Source organism: Coptis chinensis, chromosome 9 (assembly GCF_015680905.1).
Source record: "Coptis chinensis isolate HL-2020 chromosome 9, ASM1568090v1, whole genome shotgun sequence".
NCBI classification, from domain to species: Eukaryota; Viridiplantae; Streptophyta; class Magnoliopsida; order Ranunculales; family Ranunculaceae; genus Coptis; species Coptis chinensis.
This window is the reverse complement of record NC_141464.1, coordinates 38,391,842-38,410,194: the sequence shown is the minus strand read 5'-3', so window position 1 is coordinate 38,410,194 and position 18,353 is coordinate 38,391,842. Positions and strand designations below refer to the sequence as shown.

The window sequence follows — 18,353 nt, the reverse complement described above, 5'->3', positions numbered from 1 at the left end:
TTTTTTCTCTCCTATTTCATGTGGTATAACGCTAATACACTATCACATTCTAGCAATACAAACAGAGAACAAGTGATAAAAAGACGTAATGTTTGCAAAATTGGCATGTTTTTTTTTCCTTATCCACACCCAAGTTTGTCCATTTTCATATATAGTTATAGTCATAGTTGTGGTTGTTAAGGAAGTTTTCAAAAGAGTTGGTGCGTATGCACATGCCTACTATACTTTCTAGTGACATGTATTCACATTTGAGGCCGGATGACTATTCATGGAAATCTTGTAATTAATGAAGTGTCTTTTTTCTCTCCTATTTCCTGTGGTATAACGCTAATACATTATCACATTCTAGCAATACAAACAGAGAACAAGTGAAAAAAGATGTAATGTTTGCAAAATTGGCATGTTTTTTTTTCCTTATCCACACCCAAGTTTGTCCATTTTCAAAGTTTCAAAGGTGAAAATATAGCTAAACCATTTCTGAAATTGAATCCATAAGTTCGTTCAACCTACTTGGATGCTCATTGTTTTTTTTTTTGACGATTAAATGGGATTACAACATCCCTCGTTTTCATTAATAAATCTCTAATACATAGTACCTAATCCATCCTCCATTACAATAGTGCTAAGTTTTTCATCAAAAGGAGGATAGAACATCAACACATAGCTAGAACTATTACATTCATTCAAGTACAGAGAGGCTAAGTAATCAACAGCCTTATTAGTCTCCCTATAAATGAAATATATATTCATACCAAATGAAATATGGATTCAACATAATCAAAAGCAGGAACCAAATGAAATATGGATTCTAGCACATTCATACAAAACCAGAGAGGTTCCTCCATTCTCTTGATTGCTTGTACAACACGCAAAGAATCCGATGCCACTTCTACTTGTGCATAATTCATCATCTTGCACGCCTGTAAACCCTCCTTAATGGCTAACAGTTCTTGGTAGACCACTGAATCATTTGTGTTGTATCCAGTATAAGCAAGCACATTGCTCCCCATCTCATCCCAAATAATTCCCCCAAAACCTGAGTGTCCTTGTCCTACAGACCCATCGACATCTAATTTGACTCTCCCTGCAGCTGGTTTACTCCATATGCATAGAATATGAGTAATGTCCTTCATAGTAGTAACAATTCCCAAACGGTTCAGCAAGTTTTGGTTAACAACAATATTAGAGACTTTCTCTAAGTGAGCATGAATGTAAAACCTTTTATCTGCAATAATTCTTTAGAGGATATGCTGAGAAGATTGTTGAGTAGCTTGGAATCTTCTATAATTTTGTTCCTGCTAAATGGTAGTGACTGTAGCACATATGAAGGCTCTAATCACTTCAGCTTTAGTTCTATTGCCCAAACATAGACTGAAAATGCTAGACCACTCCCGATTAGCATATTTCTAGTGGTATGTGTTAACCCTGTTATGGTGTGGAACCTGATCACATAGGTTTGAAATGTTTGAATTTCAAATTGGAAACTAGAAATAAGGAACCCGCCAGTATTGGAATTGGAAACTAATACATCTCCTTGTCTAGCACGTATCCTAGCTATAATGGTTTAGGAATTAAGGTTGGTTTTGGAAACCAACTATTCTCACGGTTTTGGCAATTGGGAGTCTATAAATACCCCACGAGACTAGTGAATTAAACAAGACACAACTAAAAGAGCTCATAGTGTATGGAGTGTGTATCAAGTACATTATTGGAGCAATAATTAGTGTAAGGCAATAGCCAAATTTGAGAGTGCATTGTGATAGTGCAATAGTATAAATTTGTGAGTGCCAAAATTGTGTGTGTGAGAGAGAGAGACTAGTGTTTGTGTGAGGCTCATGACATTTTAAACAACTCTTTGATTATAGTGGATTTTGGTGTGCTTGTAAACGTAGGCAATTGCCAAACCACGTAAGTTCTTTGTGTTCGTTTATTATTTGTTATTTCATTATTGCTTTAGTGGTTGTATTGGTGTTTTTGTATTGTCATTGATTCCAAAATTTTGAGGATAATTGTCATTAGTCGGGATTAATGTGATCTATAATTCCTAACAACTGGTATCAGAGCTTTGGTTTATGAATCAAATTATTGAAGGTGTTTGAAGAAATTCTTGAGTGGTGAACTCCACCGTTGTTTGAGACAAGGTGTTTGAAGAAATTTCTTAAGTGAAGATTACTCCACCGTAGTTTGGTTCAAATTGGAGCAATGACAACCGAGAAGACGACAACCATGGTTGAGAGGTTTGATGGTACAAACTTCAGCTTTTGGAAGATGCAAATAGAGGATTATCTTTATCGTAAAGATCTCTATGAACCGTTGGTAGGAAAGAAGCCTGCAACGATGGAACAAGGAGCATGGGATTTGCTTGACATAAAAGCATTAGCGACAATCCAATTGAGTTTGACAAAGTCTATAGCCTTCAACATTAAGAACGAGAAGACGATAGTGTCTCTCATGAAAGCTCTCTTAAGTATGTATGAACAACCCTTTGCGGCGAATAAGGTACATCTTATAACGAAGCTTTTTACATTGAGAATGTCTGAGCTGAGGACGATTCTTTCAGAGAACATCTCAATTTGTTCAATGAGACCAAAGACCCACTTGAGTCAGTTGAGATCACTTTTAGTGATGAGGTGATGGCTTGCGCAATTCTTGGATAGATGCCACCGAGTTGGAAAGCCACGGTTTCTACAATTAGTGGTTCTTCTGGTAAATCTAAGTTGAATATGATGAAGTTGTTAGTATGATACTAACCGAGGAGATTCGAAGGTAGTCGGATAGTGCCTCTACTTCAGAGTCTGGATAGTGCCTCTACTTCAGAGTCTGCATTGATCACAAAGAGTAAAGGAAGGAGTTCATACAAAGGCCAACATCTGTCAGAACATAGAAGGGCCGCACTACACCATAATAGCCATTTTGTAACAGTGCAAATTTTCAATAGGTAACGGATATAATCATTATCGATGCAAGCGAATATGATTATATCCGTTAGTTACTACAACAAGTGTTACTTAAAATCTTGAATTAATATTTAATAATGTTTTCACGGTTATTTTGGGATATGCTAACATTTATATCCGTTAGAAAAGAAAACAAATATGCATAATAAATTGAAAAAAAAAAAAATCACAAGCGGGCAAATTTGGTAACGCGGTCACATTTCCCCCTTCTTTTTTCTTATTTTTTTCGGCTAACAATTAGAAAAGGAATTCTAATCTCGCCTCTTTTTTTTAGATGGGCAGAAAAAAAAAACCACTCTCTCTCTCTCTCTCGAAGAACCCTAGTTTCTATTCAAGATCTTCTACGATTTCTCATTCTCGACGAACCAAGTCAATCTCTTCATAGATTCTTGATTTAAAAAGGTTACTTTTTTGCTGACTCTCTCTCTCTCTACTCTTGGTTGTTTGTAAACATGTTTTTGCACACGTCTAATTTAATTTATCAGGCTATTTTAGTGTGTTTAGTGAATCAGAATCAGCATTAAAAGCTTATACAATCATTCTAAATATTTAGCCTTGCAATAGGTTTCTCCTAATCGATTTCATGCAAGTATACAACATGTTAATCCACATCTCATCTTTGCATACTACTTAATTAGATATCAGTGCACATAGGTATGTAAATACATGTTTGCATACCATACCAAGTATGCAAAATCATTTTTGCATATGTAAAAACGTATAAGCATATCGGGTTGCAAAGACGTCTTTGCACACTTTGGGGCAGTCCAAACCTCCTTCAATTCAGAACAAACTTCGTAAGATGTCATCACTTTACACTCGTCATCAATCTTCTTTATTAATTTATTAAATGCAAGAAATAAAAAAATAAATCGCATTGATCCGTGCTTCTATCATATATTTGAAATTAAGAAAATAAGAAAATGAAAAAGAAAGAGCATGAGAATGAGAAGTACGAAATTATTGATTGTAGTTTAAGAAATGTAGAAAAAAAAAAAAGAGTTTGAAGGTAGAGAAAGAGGAGAAAATGGGATTTTGATTTGTCTTTTATTATTTCTATCTAAGAAAAAAAAAAATTTGTATTTTATTATTGAATTTCAAATTTTGTTTTTTCCAAATGAATATATTATCCAATTATGTCATAACTCATAACCAGTGATTTTGTATTTTGCATTGGAACTAGCGTTAGCTAGTGTTGGTCCTTACGATGAGAAACTATAATGAAATCATTGTTTTTATTTTTCTAATAGAGATCCTTGTTAGTGTTTCGAGCTAATTTCAGTATTAAATATAAATTAATACTGAAATACTCAACAGACTTCATGTTTAGAGAATACCGTTAAGTTAACTGTTGATTGTTGTTCAGATTAGTCGAATGTATGCATGATTTGATTGAGAATTCATTGGAAAATACTTGATTGATTGTATGTTAATCTATTCATAGCACCCTCAATTTGTTGTTGTCTGCGTGATTTGTAAGTGGGAGTAGTGCATTCTAGGGTTGGCTTAGAGAAACAACCTGTAAGATAGAATTTCTTTTAGTTAGTGATTCCGTAATTATTATTTTTTATTCATTGAGAAAGAGAGATGTGTTAGTGGAGTCGTGGATACAATTTTTCTGAAAATGTTGGGGTATGACACTTATCTATTGTGTATCTGTTTTTTTCTCATACTTGATATGTTTCCTTTTGAAGGGTTGATGATTTTCTCAAAAGTTTCACTTGTTGCAGCTAAGTATAATTTTGAGGTAAAATATTAATCTTTATTGGTTTAATAGATGTGGTTATAAAAGTTTGCTTCCTTGTTGGTTATGTACATAGCTCCTGGATTACATACTACTTGAAATGTGATAATTAGTTGTTGAGGATATAAGAATATAACTAGGCTAGACCTTTTCTTTTAGGTCGGGTGCATTTTAATTGCATTAGTTGCCTTCCACTAGAATAAAGCAAATCAATAGGTAGTGCTAAAGTAGCATCTGTACTCACAAATACAATTTCCTAGTGGCTCTTTCATTTTGAAAATATGGGCGCATGACATATATTCATTGTATTTGTTAGTTTTGAGTTGTAGATATGGTGGAAATTATATGTTGCATTAAGCGACGAGCTATACACCTGCAAAATTTAGTGTTCTAACTGTTGCTGCCCATATGGATTGAAAACAATGTTACCTGCATTTGAATCTTATCTTTTCAACTGAAAAAATATTTACTTGGTGAAAGGGACCGTGTATATTTCTTTGAAGAGTATTATTCCTTAGTTCTATAATAAACATGTCTGTATTTAGGATTGAATGGACTTATTTACTTGTTTTTATTTAGTTTTTTATTTTATGCATGTAAAGTGTATATTATTTATATTTATGATGCCGCTTCTTTCTTGTTTTTTGTTTATACATAGTTGGAAAACTAGCTAATTGGTATTTATGTTGACTATTATTTTCCCTGGTTTCTAAATATAGTATAGAATGTCAGAACCAATAGACAAAGAATGGATGAGTGAAAACGAAAGAGGCTAGTTCATTCATTGGGAGTTGAGGTTTTTCTTAAATTTGCATTGTGGAAGTTGGGCGGGAAGAAGTGTCCTTGTCCGTGCAAGAAGTGCCGGAATAGGTATTGGTTGACTTATAAAGAGGTTGGATACCATTTAATCTCAAAAGGTATAGAGAAGTCCTATCGTGTATGGACTTTACACGGTGAGGACTTATCTAACGCTGCTATTCATCCTCCATTGGTTGCAAATATTGGGGAAAAAACCTCGGTTGATGATGGGTTTGAGATGGGGGACACCGAGGAAGAAACCATTGGGGATGTCGGGATTGGGATGAGAAATTTTGTCGACTCTGCTTTTAGATTACACGGTGATGCGGTGACAGGTGATGGCAGTTTGGGAATTGAATTTGATGAACCTTATGTTCCTAAACCAGACTTAGGAAAGAGGTATTACGATTATAAGAAAAAAGCAACTGAAAAATTGTATCCTACATGTGAGGGTCCTGAGACAACTCTCTCAGCACTTGTAGAACTTCATAATGTAAAGAAGGAATTTGGTTGGTCCGAACCGGTATGACAATTACTCTTATCCTTGTTGAGGCGATGGTTGCCTAAAGGTAACACCCTCCCTGAGAAATATCCGGTAATGAAGGAGATGTTGAAAGACTTAGGGATGAAGGCTACGTGCATTCATGCGTGTGAGAACAATTGTATCTTATATTGGAAGGCTAACAAAGATTTGTGAGAATGTCGAAAAGTGCCAAGCACCAAGGTTTAAAGTTAAGGAAGGGAGTAAAGGGAAGAAGAATTCCAAGGAGCCTAACAAGGTATTAAGACATTTTCCTTTAATTCCAAGACTCAAGCGGTTGTATACTATACCGTGGATAGCGATGAGATGACATGGCATGCACGAAAGAGACTTCTACGGCTTATATCGTCATCCAATTGATTCAGTCGAGTGGAAAATTTGTAAAGAAAAGTGGCCAAACTTTGCTAATGAGCGTATGAATGTTTGGCTTGCAATTGCAACCGATGGGTTTAATCCGCGTGGCATTCGGTCTACTAGTTATAGTTGTTGGCTTGTTATCACTGTGCCTTACAATCTCCCCCCTTCTATGTGCATGAAAGCAGAGTTTCAGATGTTGTCTTTACTTATACCCGGTCCAAAGGCACCAAAAGGAGACATCGATGTTTTTCTTGAACCATTGTACGATGAGTTGAAAGAGTTGTGGGAAGGAGTGCCGGCTTATGACATGAACAAAAGAGAAAACTTCACTTTGAAGGCTATGCTAATGTGGGGTATCCATGATTTGCCTGCATATGGAAACTTAGCGGGCTGCGTAACACATGGTTACAAAGCTTGTCCTGTTTGTGGTGACAATACTTCTTCCATATATTTGAAGTCTAGTAGGAAAAATGTGTACTTAGATTACCGTATATTCCTTAAAGGTAATCACCCGTTCAGGAACGACAAGTACTTGGGACTAATGGGTAGCAAGAAAGAAGAGCGTAGAACTCCTCCTCAACGATTAAATGGCGATGTACTTTTGCAAACATTGAGTTATTTGAAGTATAAACCTGGTCAGAAGCGGAAGAGAGGTGGTCAAATTGTGGTTGACGACAATGAAGGTAATGAAGTTACATCGGCATGGTATAGAAAGTCCATATTATTTTTTCTTGTTTACTGGATCTATCACAAAGTTCGTCATGTTAATGATGTGATGCACATTGAAAAGAATGTTGCAGAGCACATACTAGGCACGATCCTTAATAAGAAAGACAAATCGAAAGATATAGTCCAAGCACGAGAGGATATGAGGGAACTTGGCATACACCGGGATCAGTGGATGCAAACTGACCCTGCAAGTGGGAAACAAGTTAAACCTACAACACCGTTCTTCCTAGATAAGGTAGAGAAGATGGATTTCCTTAAAACTTTGAAAACTTTGAGGCTCCCTTCAGGTTTTTCATCTAATCTGAGTAACATTGTCAGTCTTGATCCGCCTGGTTTGCTTGTAATGAAGTCACACGACTATCATGTGATTATGCAATATCTTTTGCCCGTGCTACTTCAACATGCTTTTCCAACTCATCCCCGATTTTGCGGAAAGCTCTTCATCGAGATAAGCTTATTTTTAACCTTTTGTGTTCGAAAGTTGTAATTGGAAAGAAATCCAAGATGCCAAGTACATGGTTGCAGAGGGTTGTTGCGCGTCTTTGGAAAAGTACTTTCCACCATCATTTTTGATATTAGCATTCACCTTGTTGTGCATCTAGCTGATGAGGCATTGATGTGTGGACCAACTTCGAGATCGTTGGATGTATCCGTTTGAAGCGGTAAATAATTCTTCTTTCAATCCCAATTTTTTTTCCTTGCTTTTAAATAAAATTAATAAATGCATTCATGGGTTTATCACTTAATTAGGTCAATGAAGGAGTGCAAAGATATACCCAAGAATAAAGCGATTTGTTGAAGGATCGATTGCAGAGTAGTGATCTTGTCTCGAGTCCATTAGGTATGCAATGGAGTACATTCCAAATTCACAGCCCAAGAATCACAAAACCACCGGGTCAAGTGTTTCTAGATGAAAATGATGAATATAGTGATGAGGGTTACGTGCTTGAAGGTAAAGATGTGATTTTGTCGAAGGAGCAATTTGTACAAATCCGTAGATGGCTACTTTTCCGTTTGGAAGTCGATGGACTTGATGATCACTCTGAGGTGTTAGTTTTGGCATGAATGTTTACTTCCCTATTAATAAATTCACACATATATACTAACTTCTTTGAATAAATTGTAGTGAGTATCGTGAGTCTTTGCAATCTAGTTCGAGGTAGCGAGAAAAGGAATAGCAAAGGCAGTAGAGATACAAACAGATTTTATCATTTGGTTATATAATAAGGTCTTTGTTAATTAGGATAGTAAGTTATGCTTTTATGTTATTTTCACTTTTTTGAATTGTGGTATGTTCTTTCTGTAGTTGTTGGAGAATGGAGACACTTCATCTGAATTGTGGTTCTTTGCTAGAGGGCCATTGTTCAAAGCTAAAACTTTTGAAAGTATCGCGATCAATGGTTATGTATTTTCTACTAAGTCTCACGATGAAACCGTTCTTATGCAAGACTGTGGTGTTTGCATGAGTGCAATTACTACATTTACATCAAGTAGGAAAGATAAAAATCCTATTGATGCGCCTGCTAGGTGGTATGGAGTCATCAAACAGATACTAGAGGTGAATTACACAAATTTCAAGGAAGTGGTGTTTTATTGTGACTGGGTTAGGGTGGAAGATAAGACCAATGGATGTAAGCTATGCCCAGACTCTAACTTGGTGGTGGTAAATTTTAATCGGCTCAAGAGTTCCGACAAAATGTTAGATGAGCTGGCCATTTGTGCTAAAGAAGCCCATCAAGTGTTCTATTCAAGGGATTTGAAATATCCTGATTGGTGGGTGGTCATACATTCACCAAGGCGAATGACTAGCGAAGTGGACAAGCTAGAAGCACCAGAACTAGAAGACTTCCAATCTACTCTTGCAGAGCAACCTCATTTGAGATCACTGTTAGAACCACGTCGTTGATTGTAGTGTGCAATAATTTTGAAAATATGTTCAAATGTCTGCCTTCCTTTTTTGATGATCATCTTAAGATTTTCTAGTAGTTTGGAAAATTAATTTTGGATATTATGGTTACTTTGATAGTGCATATTCTTTTATTTCTTTTCGTTCTTTTTGAATAATTGGTTATGTCATATTTTAAGTGTTATGAAATCCTTAATAATTTATTTTCAAATGTTGTTGGAAATTGTTAGGCTATTTTTTAAATAATGGAATCGGTGGTACATTTGCACACCCTAGTGCATCGGATGCCTCTTCTCCCATAGGTCAATGTACTTCTCGGTCATCCAAGAAGACACAATTAATGGGTCCCTCGGGAAAGTGCTTGTTGAGTTATGGCCTAATGGCCAAATTGTTGGACAAAATGCAAGTAAGTTCAAAACTGCAATAGGGAACGAAGTGAGGCTTAATATCCCTATCAACACCAAGGATTGGAGACTAGTGGATGATGGCTTTAAGGATGCAATTTGGAAAGCCTTGATGGTAATTATTTTTATTTATTTATTTAATGTGTTAATTAAATAATCAACTTTACCATTTAGCTATGTCTTAATATATTGTTTCTTATCAACTGTACTCATGATAGGAGGAATTCGAATTTAATGTCGAAAACTTTGAAGCTCGTCCGTTGGTCGAGACAAATTATTCTCAAAAACTTAGGACACAGAAAGCGACATATAGGTCAAAGTTTTTAGAGAAAGCTGAAAACATTGAAGCAGCTAAGGCAAACTGCCCACCTGCTATTAATCCAGCTCTTTGGGTAGATTTTGTCGACTATGAGCTTCAAACTAAAGTAAAAAGAAAGGAATCACGAAAAATGCGGCAAAATAGGGCCATGAATACTATTGGTAGTACTAATGGTAGGAGAACCTTCTCCCAAAGGCATAATGATCCGCATGCATTATCATTTTCTAAATTATTAAGCTTTTTGATTATGTATATAGATATGAATACTATTGTTGTCCTTTTTGAACCACTATTACTAAGCAATGATTATTTGCCTCAGTAGCAACAACAAAACCCTCAAGCAAAAATAACTCGAGTTGATGATTGGCTTAAGGGCCGTGGAACGCAGATGATGGAACAGATTTTGGAAAGTGCTCGGGAAAAAATATGTGAGTAGAAGTTTTACTGCTATCTATTTGATAACTTCAGTTTTTTATTGCTACCGGGTATATTTTGGGCTATTTGATTGCCCTTTTTAAAAAAAAAAACAAATAAATGCAGGATCAAGTGAAAGCAGTTAAAGAAAGAAGACTAGCATCTGGAGAGACTGACACGGGAGACATCGACTCCGATGCATTGGCTGAAGTACTTGGCAAGGATAAGAAGAACCGTGTTCGTGGAGTTGGTTCTAATATCACTAGGAAGCAGCTACAACATGCTGCTGTCGCAAGCGCTTTACTCAACCAAATGGCTACTACATCAGTTGCAAAGGTTGAGGCCGATGTGGCTACATTTAAATCGAAGGTCGAGACAGACATGTCTGATGTCAAATCAATGCTCAAGGTCAGTTTTTTCTTGGCAATTACGGTTAATGGTTAGAGTTAGTAATATGTAATCCACACTTTAAAATTATCATGTCATCATCTATACCCACACAGGTTCTCCTTCAACAACAACTAGGCAATACTACAGCAGGTAATAATGTGACAGCCAATGCCGAACCACATATGGATGTGGCTACACCCAGAACTGAAATTGGTTCTAGTTCCGCTCAACGCCATTCTCCAGCAACCCCTCAGAACTTGACTCCTGCTTTTGGGTCGCTTGAACAGCCTAGAGTCACATTACTAGATAAGTTTGGTACAGAAGTTGCTAAAGGGTCTATTGATGTAAGTGCAAAAATTTGTCATGGCAGAATTCTGGTTGGTGGAGAGAGAAGAGTGTATATTGATGAAGTAATGGTTCCGATCTTTGCTGTTTATGATGGTCCACAAGATGGTAATGAAACTTTGAATGCTTGGCTTGAAGGAGGGTATATAGCTTGGCTTGATGGGCGATTGAAGTATGATTGATGTTTGTAGGATTGATGTTTGTAGGTTTTAGACCTTTTGTGGATTTCTCTACTTTTTGCTCTTCCTGCTTTAGTTTAAGCTCAAGACATATATTTTTATGTGGTTGTGGTTGCCATGACTTGGAACTTTTTGGGTGCGTTGTCATGCCTTGAAATTTTTATGTGGTTAGTCTTGGGTAGTTGTAATAATATAACAAACTCTTTAGCTGTCAAATCTTTTTATTGGTTTTATGTCGTGACTTGCCTTGTTGTAAACAAACCAAGGCCTTTTGTGTATTTAAGTTTCTGGTGCAGATGGCAGATGTCGAGATACTTGGAGCAATTAGTAGTCAGCCGGGGGATGCGTAAACCCCTGGTTAGTTTTTGTTTATTTTCTTCTTCTTCTTTCTATTAGCTATTTTAATATGAAGTTCTTATTTTCATTTATATCACTAATAAATGTGTAATTTTTTTATGCATGCGAGGTTCATAATTTTGGAGAAATGTTGTTGAGTGTCAACCTTCCAACACAAGTAATAGTTTTTTAGCGGGTAGTGAAGGCACGCAGAATAGGCAGCCCACCTTCTCCCTCTCCCTCCATCTCGAACTAATACCCTTCCTCCATCTCGAACTGAATATTGTTTAGGAGGGTCAGGTGATGATGTTGGTCGCTAACAATAACAGTTTTGATCTCTGGCAAAAGGATGTTTTCTTCTCTGCTGCCGAGGAGGTCCAACAATCCGTTGATATGTATGTTCCACCTATCTTGTTTTTCATGTCTCTCTTTTTGTTGATTTAATTGCATATTGTTTCATTCATTAGTTTCTGTCCTTTGGGTTTGAGAATGTTTCTAGCTTAGCTTCCAACTTCTTTGGATGCAAAAGCATATAACATGAAATTTTATTTGGCCCGATTTTAATATTTTAGGACCAAAAAGTAAGCTCGTCATTTCGAAATTCTTAGCCTTGTCAACTTCCTTGCAATTTTCAATAACTATATGTATCTTAAGCCGCCCGCCGTTCTAAATGCAATTTTCAACCGTGATGATGAAAGCGTCTTGATTTTTTCAATAAGCGATATTCAGGGGTTTCAATTAGCAATAATCTTTTGGGGTCATTAATTTAATTTGTTTTCTTGGTCTAGAATGGAATCCATGTATAGGATGTGGTTACGCCGGAGGAAAGGAAGGACAAGAACTTGATTATTCGATCGACTTACGTGGGGAGCTTCAAATGGCCTTAGGAACGCAAAATGGCGGGTTAATCTTACACCTCAAGTCTCTTTGTTCTTAGAATTGTTGTGATATCTTAATTGCTTGTACTAATTTTAATATGGTTGATGAATTAGTTGGAGGAATTTGAGAGAGCCGTTCGATTGAGTCATGGATATCGCTCCGGACAATACAACAACAAACAGCACTGGGCAATTTGTTGATGCCATGGAAGATCAAATATCTCGAGTTGAAAAAGCCTTAAGAGAATCACTCAACCGGGAGAAACAATCACTTCAATGGGTACATTTAGATGAAGGCGAAAGAGATGATCTTGCAAAGCATTTCTTTTCGGAACGCCGAGGACCTCCCAAAGTATTTCTGATTTCTGAATCTCCTTTACAATTACCCTCGGTTGAAGCCGTTACGTTGTGGTTCCACTTGGTTATCATTTTCAACGGGTCGATTTTCATTCTCTCCCGATTCTCATCTCCGGGTTGTCCCTCGGCTTGAGCAGCGTTTTCACCATCGGCCTAGCGGCACCAAGAGCATTCGGCCCCTAACGGAGGTTGTGGTTGTGGAGGTGCGCTGCCCTATGCATGCCTTGTGAAAGCCACTATATCAAAGGAGTGAGAGCTCCAGTCTGATAGAAATAAACCAGTGCTGCGAAAACCAGAATCAGGGCAAGTCTCTGTTTTGATCCATCTTGGTTGAACACAAAAATGGCAGCCAGACCAACTTCGAGATCGTGACAAGTCAAGTTGGAATGCGAAGTGAAATCTCCTTACAACAACTTGTCTTTGTGGTGCATGTTGTTGCCGCCCCTCTTATCCATGCTCGTCAGTCATCGCTCCACCCTCAGCAGTAGTTCTCCTTGTGGGTACAGTGTAGTTAAGAGGAATTAGTGTGTTGGAAGGAATTCCAAACATCGGAGGCATAAATGGGAAAGTGGGCACAGCATAAAGACCAGCACCAAGGTTAGTCTGTTGTTCTTGATTTTGCATAGGAATTAAACCTGGCACAAATGCAGGGCACATGATTGGAAACATCATTTTGATATCACCATTAGGAGATGTCGGGAAACCAGCTGGCACCTGAGACTGCTTCGTTGATTTGAGTATTGAGGACGAAGAATTTGCTTCCGTCGTCGCCATTATTATTGCTGATTCAATTGATGCTTACCATTTTTTCAGATTCAAGATCTTTGGAGTTTCGGGACACATTCGTTGCTCTGAGAGACTCCCTAGTTCATCTCTCAAGAAGATGTTACTTCATATGGGATGGAGAGGTAACATGTTGTTGTTTATTGATGTAACTGTTCAAGTTTATTGATGTTGCTAAATCAATGATCTTGTAGGTATTGTAACTCCTGTTCACGAGGCAGATGTAATTGTTTTGTGTAAGGTATTTACTTTCTTCAATACCAGTGTTATTATGTCAATTTTAGCATATTTACACCCCCCCACCAACACATGCACACACCGAAAAGCAAGGACGAGATAGATTAGATTCTGATGCATTGTAATTTGATGATGGCAGCTCTCCTGCTTGGTGCTGCCTAATAATAGATATAGTTCTTTAATGAAGCCAAAATCGATATGGAATGTTGATGATACACTATGCTCAATGTTGGAACATTTACTGTAGTTGGAGCCAATAGACGTAAGTTTCATTATTCGATTCTTTTACCATCTCAGTATTAGGAGAGGATACAAAAAAAACCACAATCTAATTAATTTATATATTAGATGAACACAACTTTTTCATGAGTAAGATATAATTTACCAGTATTGTGATTTGTACTCATCCTTTTTGTTTATGTCTTTTTAAGGTCAACACTTTTCATGGATTCACTTTGCGAGATGCTCGAGGTTTGCACAAGTTTTTGGAGGACAACTGGTTGGGTGTCCACATTCTAGTCTTCGTTTTTGTTCTTTGCGGTTTGTCTCAACTCTGTATATCTCTCTTTTCAATCTTATCTTTTGGAGTATAGTCTGATCTGAGAAGAAACTCGATATTAAAATTTTAAAACATGCAAGTAGCTTTCAAAATCTAACAAAGAAAATAATCCATTTTCCATCTAAGAACAAAAAATTTGATATAAAAATACTTAAACTTGTTGAAGAGTTAACTTTCACAAGAATGACAACTTAGCTTGAATGGACACAATAAGATTCTTTTTGAACCTTCCTTTAGAGTGCCTCCCATTTCTTTCAAATCCTAGATCAGGAACAACTACAAATGCAACAAACTCTTTTTTTGCTTTTATCTACAACAAAATCCATTTTAGATCATCTGCCAAAGATCTGTGGCAGAAACAAAGAGATCCTTAAAATAGAAGAAGAATACTTCTGGCTTAGAGTGATTCCTAAGGTTTCCTATATAGCCACTGTGCCCTCTTCTCTGATTCAATTCCAAATTGAATTATTTCCCTTCTCTCTCATCCAAGTCAGAGATAGTATTAACACCTTCACAGCTTGATGAATCGCGAAAGGCTAACCGGATCAACAAGGGTCTCGCTTGCTTTATAGCACTATTTCTAGCTTTCATTAAGGCTTCTAGCTCCTCTTCCTGTATCGAAGCTACTTTCAAATAAAGTCGGTTTATTTAGGTAGGCAATCATCAAGCCTGTAGAGTCCAATGAAGGATGATGATACACCAACCGGATCTCCCAATCGAGTAGTTGGTCCCGCTTCCCTTTTTCGGTATATTTAGGTACCAAGACATTTAAGTCCGTGAAGGCTGACTTCTACACTAACCAAATCAATCGAAACTTACTTTTCGTCAAAGCGAAATAAAACATCAAATCAGCTCGGGGATCAACATCGCGTTCCTTCGAGGGCAAGTTAATTTCTGAAGTTGAAGAGGAGGGGGATCCAAGCTCTAGGAATGGAGTCGGAGATCCTACATCTAGAAGTAAACCTGTAGTAGATACTATACAGATCTAGTAAACTATAGTGAGCCAGTAGTAGATTTAGTGATTCTTTGCATAAGGTGCACATGGCAAAGCGATAATTTCTCAAATGAATTTGCCTAAGTGATCAACGCTACCAATACATTAATATCTAGTTGATGTTTTATTAATAGATAGTTTTTTCGCAGAATTCTTAATGCAATTGTATCTCTAAAATGTTCTCACGATTTGCGGGCCTTGGCTGCGACATCAAAGACTGTTGATTGCCTTAAGTTTGTCCATAGTTTGCAGAGTCGTTTTCTTCAAGAAGCTAAGGTAACACCTTCTCAAATCCCTCACTCACTCCCTCTCACTCACTCACTTTCTCTCTCTCACACATTCAATTCAATGTAAAATCAAGTTTTAATTGCATGAATACTAATAAATTTGATTTTTTTTAAAAAAAAATTAATCAATACTAATAAATAAGCCGTCAAGGTAATAAATTTGATTATTTTGATTAAAATTTGATTTTTTTCCTTTTGTATTTGGTTTTTTTGTAGTAGCTGTGTTGTACATCTCTGCAAGTAAGCGTTCCTCTTCTTCTGTTAGATAAATACTTTGTAACATTTGAATGTTGGTTGAGTTTTTCAGTTTTTTTGGCATTCTTGGTACTATTTTAATGTTCTGGAATTACATATGATGGCAGTGTTAATGAACCTCCAAAGTCTCGCACTCATTGAACTTTGATTCCAAGGATAAAGATGGAAAGCCCATAAATCTTCAAAGAGAAACCACCTTCATTTGTAAAGAGACTAAACAATGCCAAGCACAAGTAGGAGGAATTCGTATCTCTACCAACGTGATGATGAGATTGAGGTGGATATTGATGTTGTTGATGTGAAGACTCTGTGGAAACTTGATAGATTTGTTACCTATTACAAGAAAAGTTTAAGAAAGAAGAAAAAAGTTGTTCAACAAAGTGAAGGAGAAGCTGGGCACTATGTGCAGGAAGTGGTTAGTATTTGAATCACAAATGTTAGTTTCCTTTTTCATATAGGAAGAATATTGTTTGATTTCCTGTTGTTAATTTTTTTCTGTAAGGAACCTGGCTCTAGCTATAGTAGAGGCACTTAAGGAAACTAGACCAGGTACATCCTAGGTTCCCTTATGGAACTTTTGGTTAATGTTGCATTCAATAATTCAATATAACTTTGATTGTGGCAGCAGAGGAGAAAAATGTGTCATCTGCTTCATCGCTTGTTCAACAAGAAAAACAAGGAGTTCATGCGAGTCGATTGAGTAGTTCAAGTAGCTCTAGCAATGACTCTGGATCCTCTTCAAGTGGTATTATTTTGTTATTCTTATGAAGTTGTTTATAGTGCAATCGATAGCCAACTTATTCATAGTCAGATTATCTTATTACGTTCTTACTACTTTCATTTGACAGATTCTGACTTTGTGTGGGATAAACTGCCTATGTTCGTAAATGGCTGAAACCTTAGCTTGCATGACAAAATTAGTATTGTTTTCTATATGTATATTAGGTGGATGATAGTTGTATTCTAGTGGGATGGTTTGGTCAACATTGGATTATTTTCCTTTTCTTTTTTGACCTCCAAGTTTGTAATATTTTGGTTGTCAATCTCTATTTTTCTGTCAGATTCATACATGGATCTTCCTCGCATTACCATTACATTGAACCTTTTAAGTTTTGTGAACTTTCTTGAGTTTTTCTGAAGACTATTGTATTATGTTGAAGGTCTGTTTATTTTCAATCAGATGTCGATCTTATGAAAAAGCCAAAAAAAGGTTGACGATAGTGGAGGCCCCTAATGTCCTCGCAATCGCTTTAAAGAGATTTCAGGTAATTAGTGCATAATATTATTTTTAGAAAATGAAATTTCATGTCATAAATCAAAGTAGTGGCTATTTTCCACTGCTAGCATACCTGTTTTTTACATATCAAGTTTCATGCTATACATGGTGGGAAGTTTGGGAAGCTTAATAAAGCAGTCCTGTTTCCAGAGATCTTAAATTTGGCCCCATATATGAGTGGGACTAGTGGCAAATCCCCAATAGATAGGCTCTATGCAGTGGTGGTTTACCTAGATACAATGAATGCTACATTTTCTGGACACTACGTGTACGTGTTATATTCGGAATTTCCAGGGGAAGTGGTTTAAGATTGATGACAGCATAGTATGGTGGGAGAAGGATATGATGGTGGGTAATCCTAAGTATTTGATATTTCACTGCTTATTGGTATATTTTTCATACATGGCAGCCTTAGGGTTTTGAGTTCAAAGAGGAATTTTGTTTAATAAGAATCTACTCAAGCAGGCGTTAATAGCTCCAATCACTATCTTCTTTAACATGCTACCATTTTTCTTTCCAGGAAAATCTTTCAAAGGATGATGCAAGGCGTACAACAATTTCTCCGGGTTTTCTTTAGTGTTAGGAAGATTGATGATCCTATTGGGCTTCTGCCTGGTCGAATTATTTTAGGCATCAATAAGTGTGGAGTGAGTTATAATCTTTTAACTTTGATATTATTGACACGTTCTAGATATTCAGTTTTTCTGAATGTTAAGTCTGCTTGTGTTGAATATAGGACTAATTGCTTATTTGCACTCCAGGTTTATTTTTTCCATCCTGTCCCAAAAGAATATTTGCACTCTGCTGATCTTAGAGACGTAATGCAGTTCGGTAGCAACAATACTGCTGTCGTTTTTAAGATGAGAGTTGCAGGTGTCCTCCACATATATTGCACACAACATTTGGTCTAAAGTCAAGTGAAGTAAATTCATATTCTCTTTTCTCAAGTAGACACCTTTTTATCGTAGCAAGTAAGATTAACTGTTTTAGACTTCTTTTTTCTTTTTAGGCGGAGAATCTTGTGCTGGAAAGAGGAGAAAACTTAACAAAGAGGTACTTAAGATTTCAGATGAAAGAAATCTGTCCTGCAATTTCTCTGCAAATTGAAAATTGGTATCGTAGTCCCTCTACCTTTTGGAAAACCACACACCTCTCTTGGGGACGTGAAGAAAGGCATCGACGGTACGATTGCCTTGGTAAAATACCAAAAATGACTTCATCTTCTACTCGACCTTGCTTCTTTAATGAAGTTTTTTCAGTTGTAAATAACTTAATATTAAAGGGAAGTTGACTATTGACCTTTACATT

The 18,353-nt window shown here is 36.7% G+C and overlaps 2 protein-coding genes and 1 pseudogene across 2 annotated transcripts; 2 read left to right on the top strand and 1 right to left on the bottom strand.

The window, feature by feature from the left end:
• Positions 1–6,356: 6,356 nt before the first annotated feature.
• Positions 6,357–9,032, top strand: LOC147475889 (uncharacterized). Its single transcript, XM_086585564.1, has 2 exons — positions 6,357–7,466; positions 8,433–9,032. Exons 1-2 carry the CDS (start codon positions 6,357–6,359, stop codon positions 9,030–9,032), a joined length of 1,710 nt encoding a protein of 569 aa, XP_086441690.1.
• Positions 9,033–9,338: 306 nt separating this feature from the next.
• LOC147475888 (uncharacterized) lies at positions 9,339–11,086 on the top strand. Its single transcript, XM_086585563.1, has 4 exons — positions 9,339–9,551; positions 9,655–9,828; positions 10,296–10,577; positions 10,673–11,086. Exons 1-4 carry the CDS (start codon positions 9,339–9,341, stop codon positions 11,084–11,086), a joined length of 1,083 nt encoding a protein of 360 aa, XP_086441689.1.
• Positions 11,087–12,679: 1,593 nt separating this feature from the next.
• Positions 12,680–13,466, bottom strand: LOC147475887 (uncharacterized; annotated as a pseudogene).
• Positions 13,467–18,353: the final 4,887 nt, after the last annotated feature.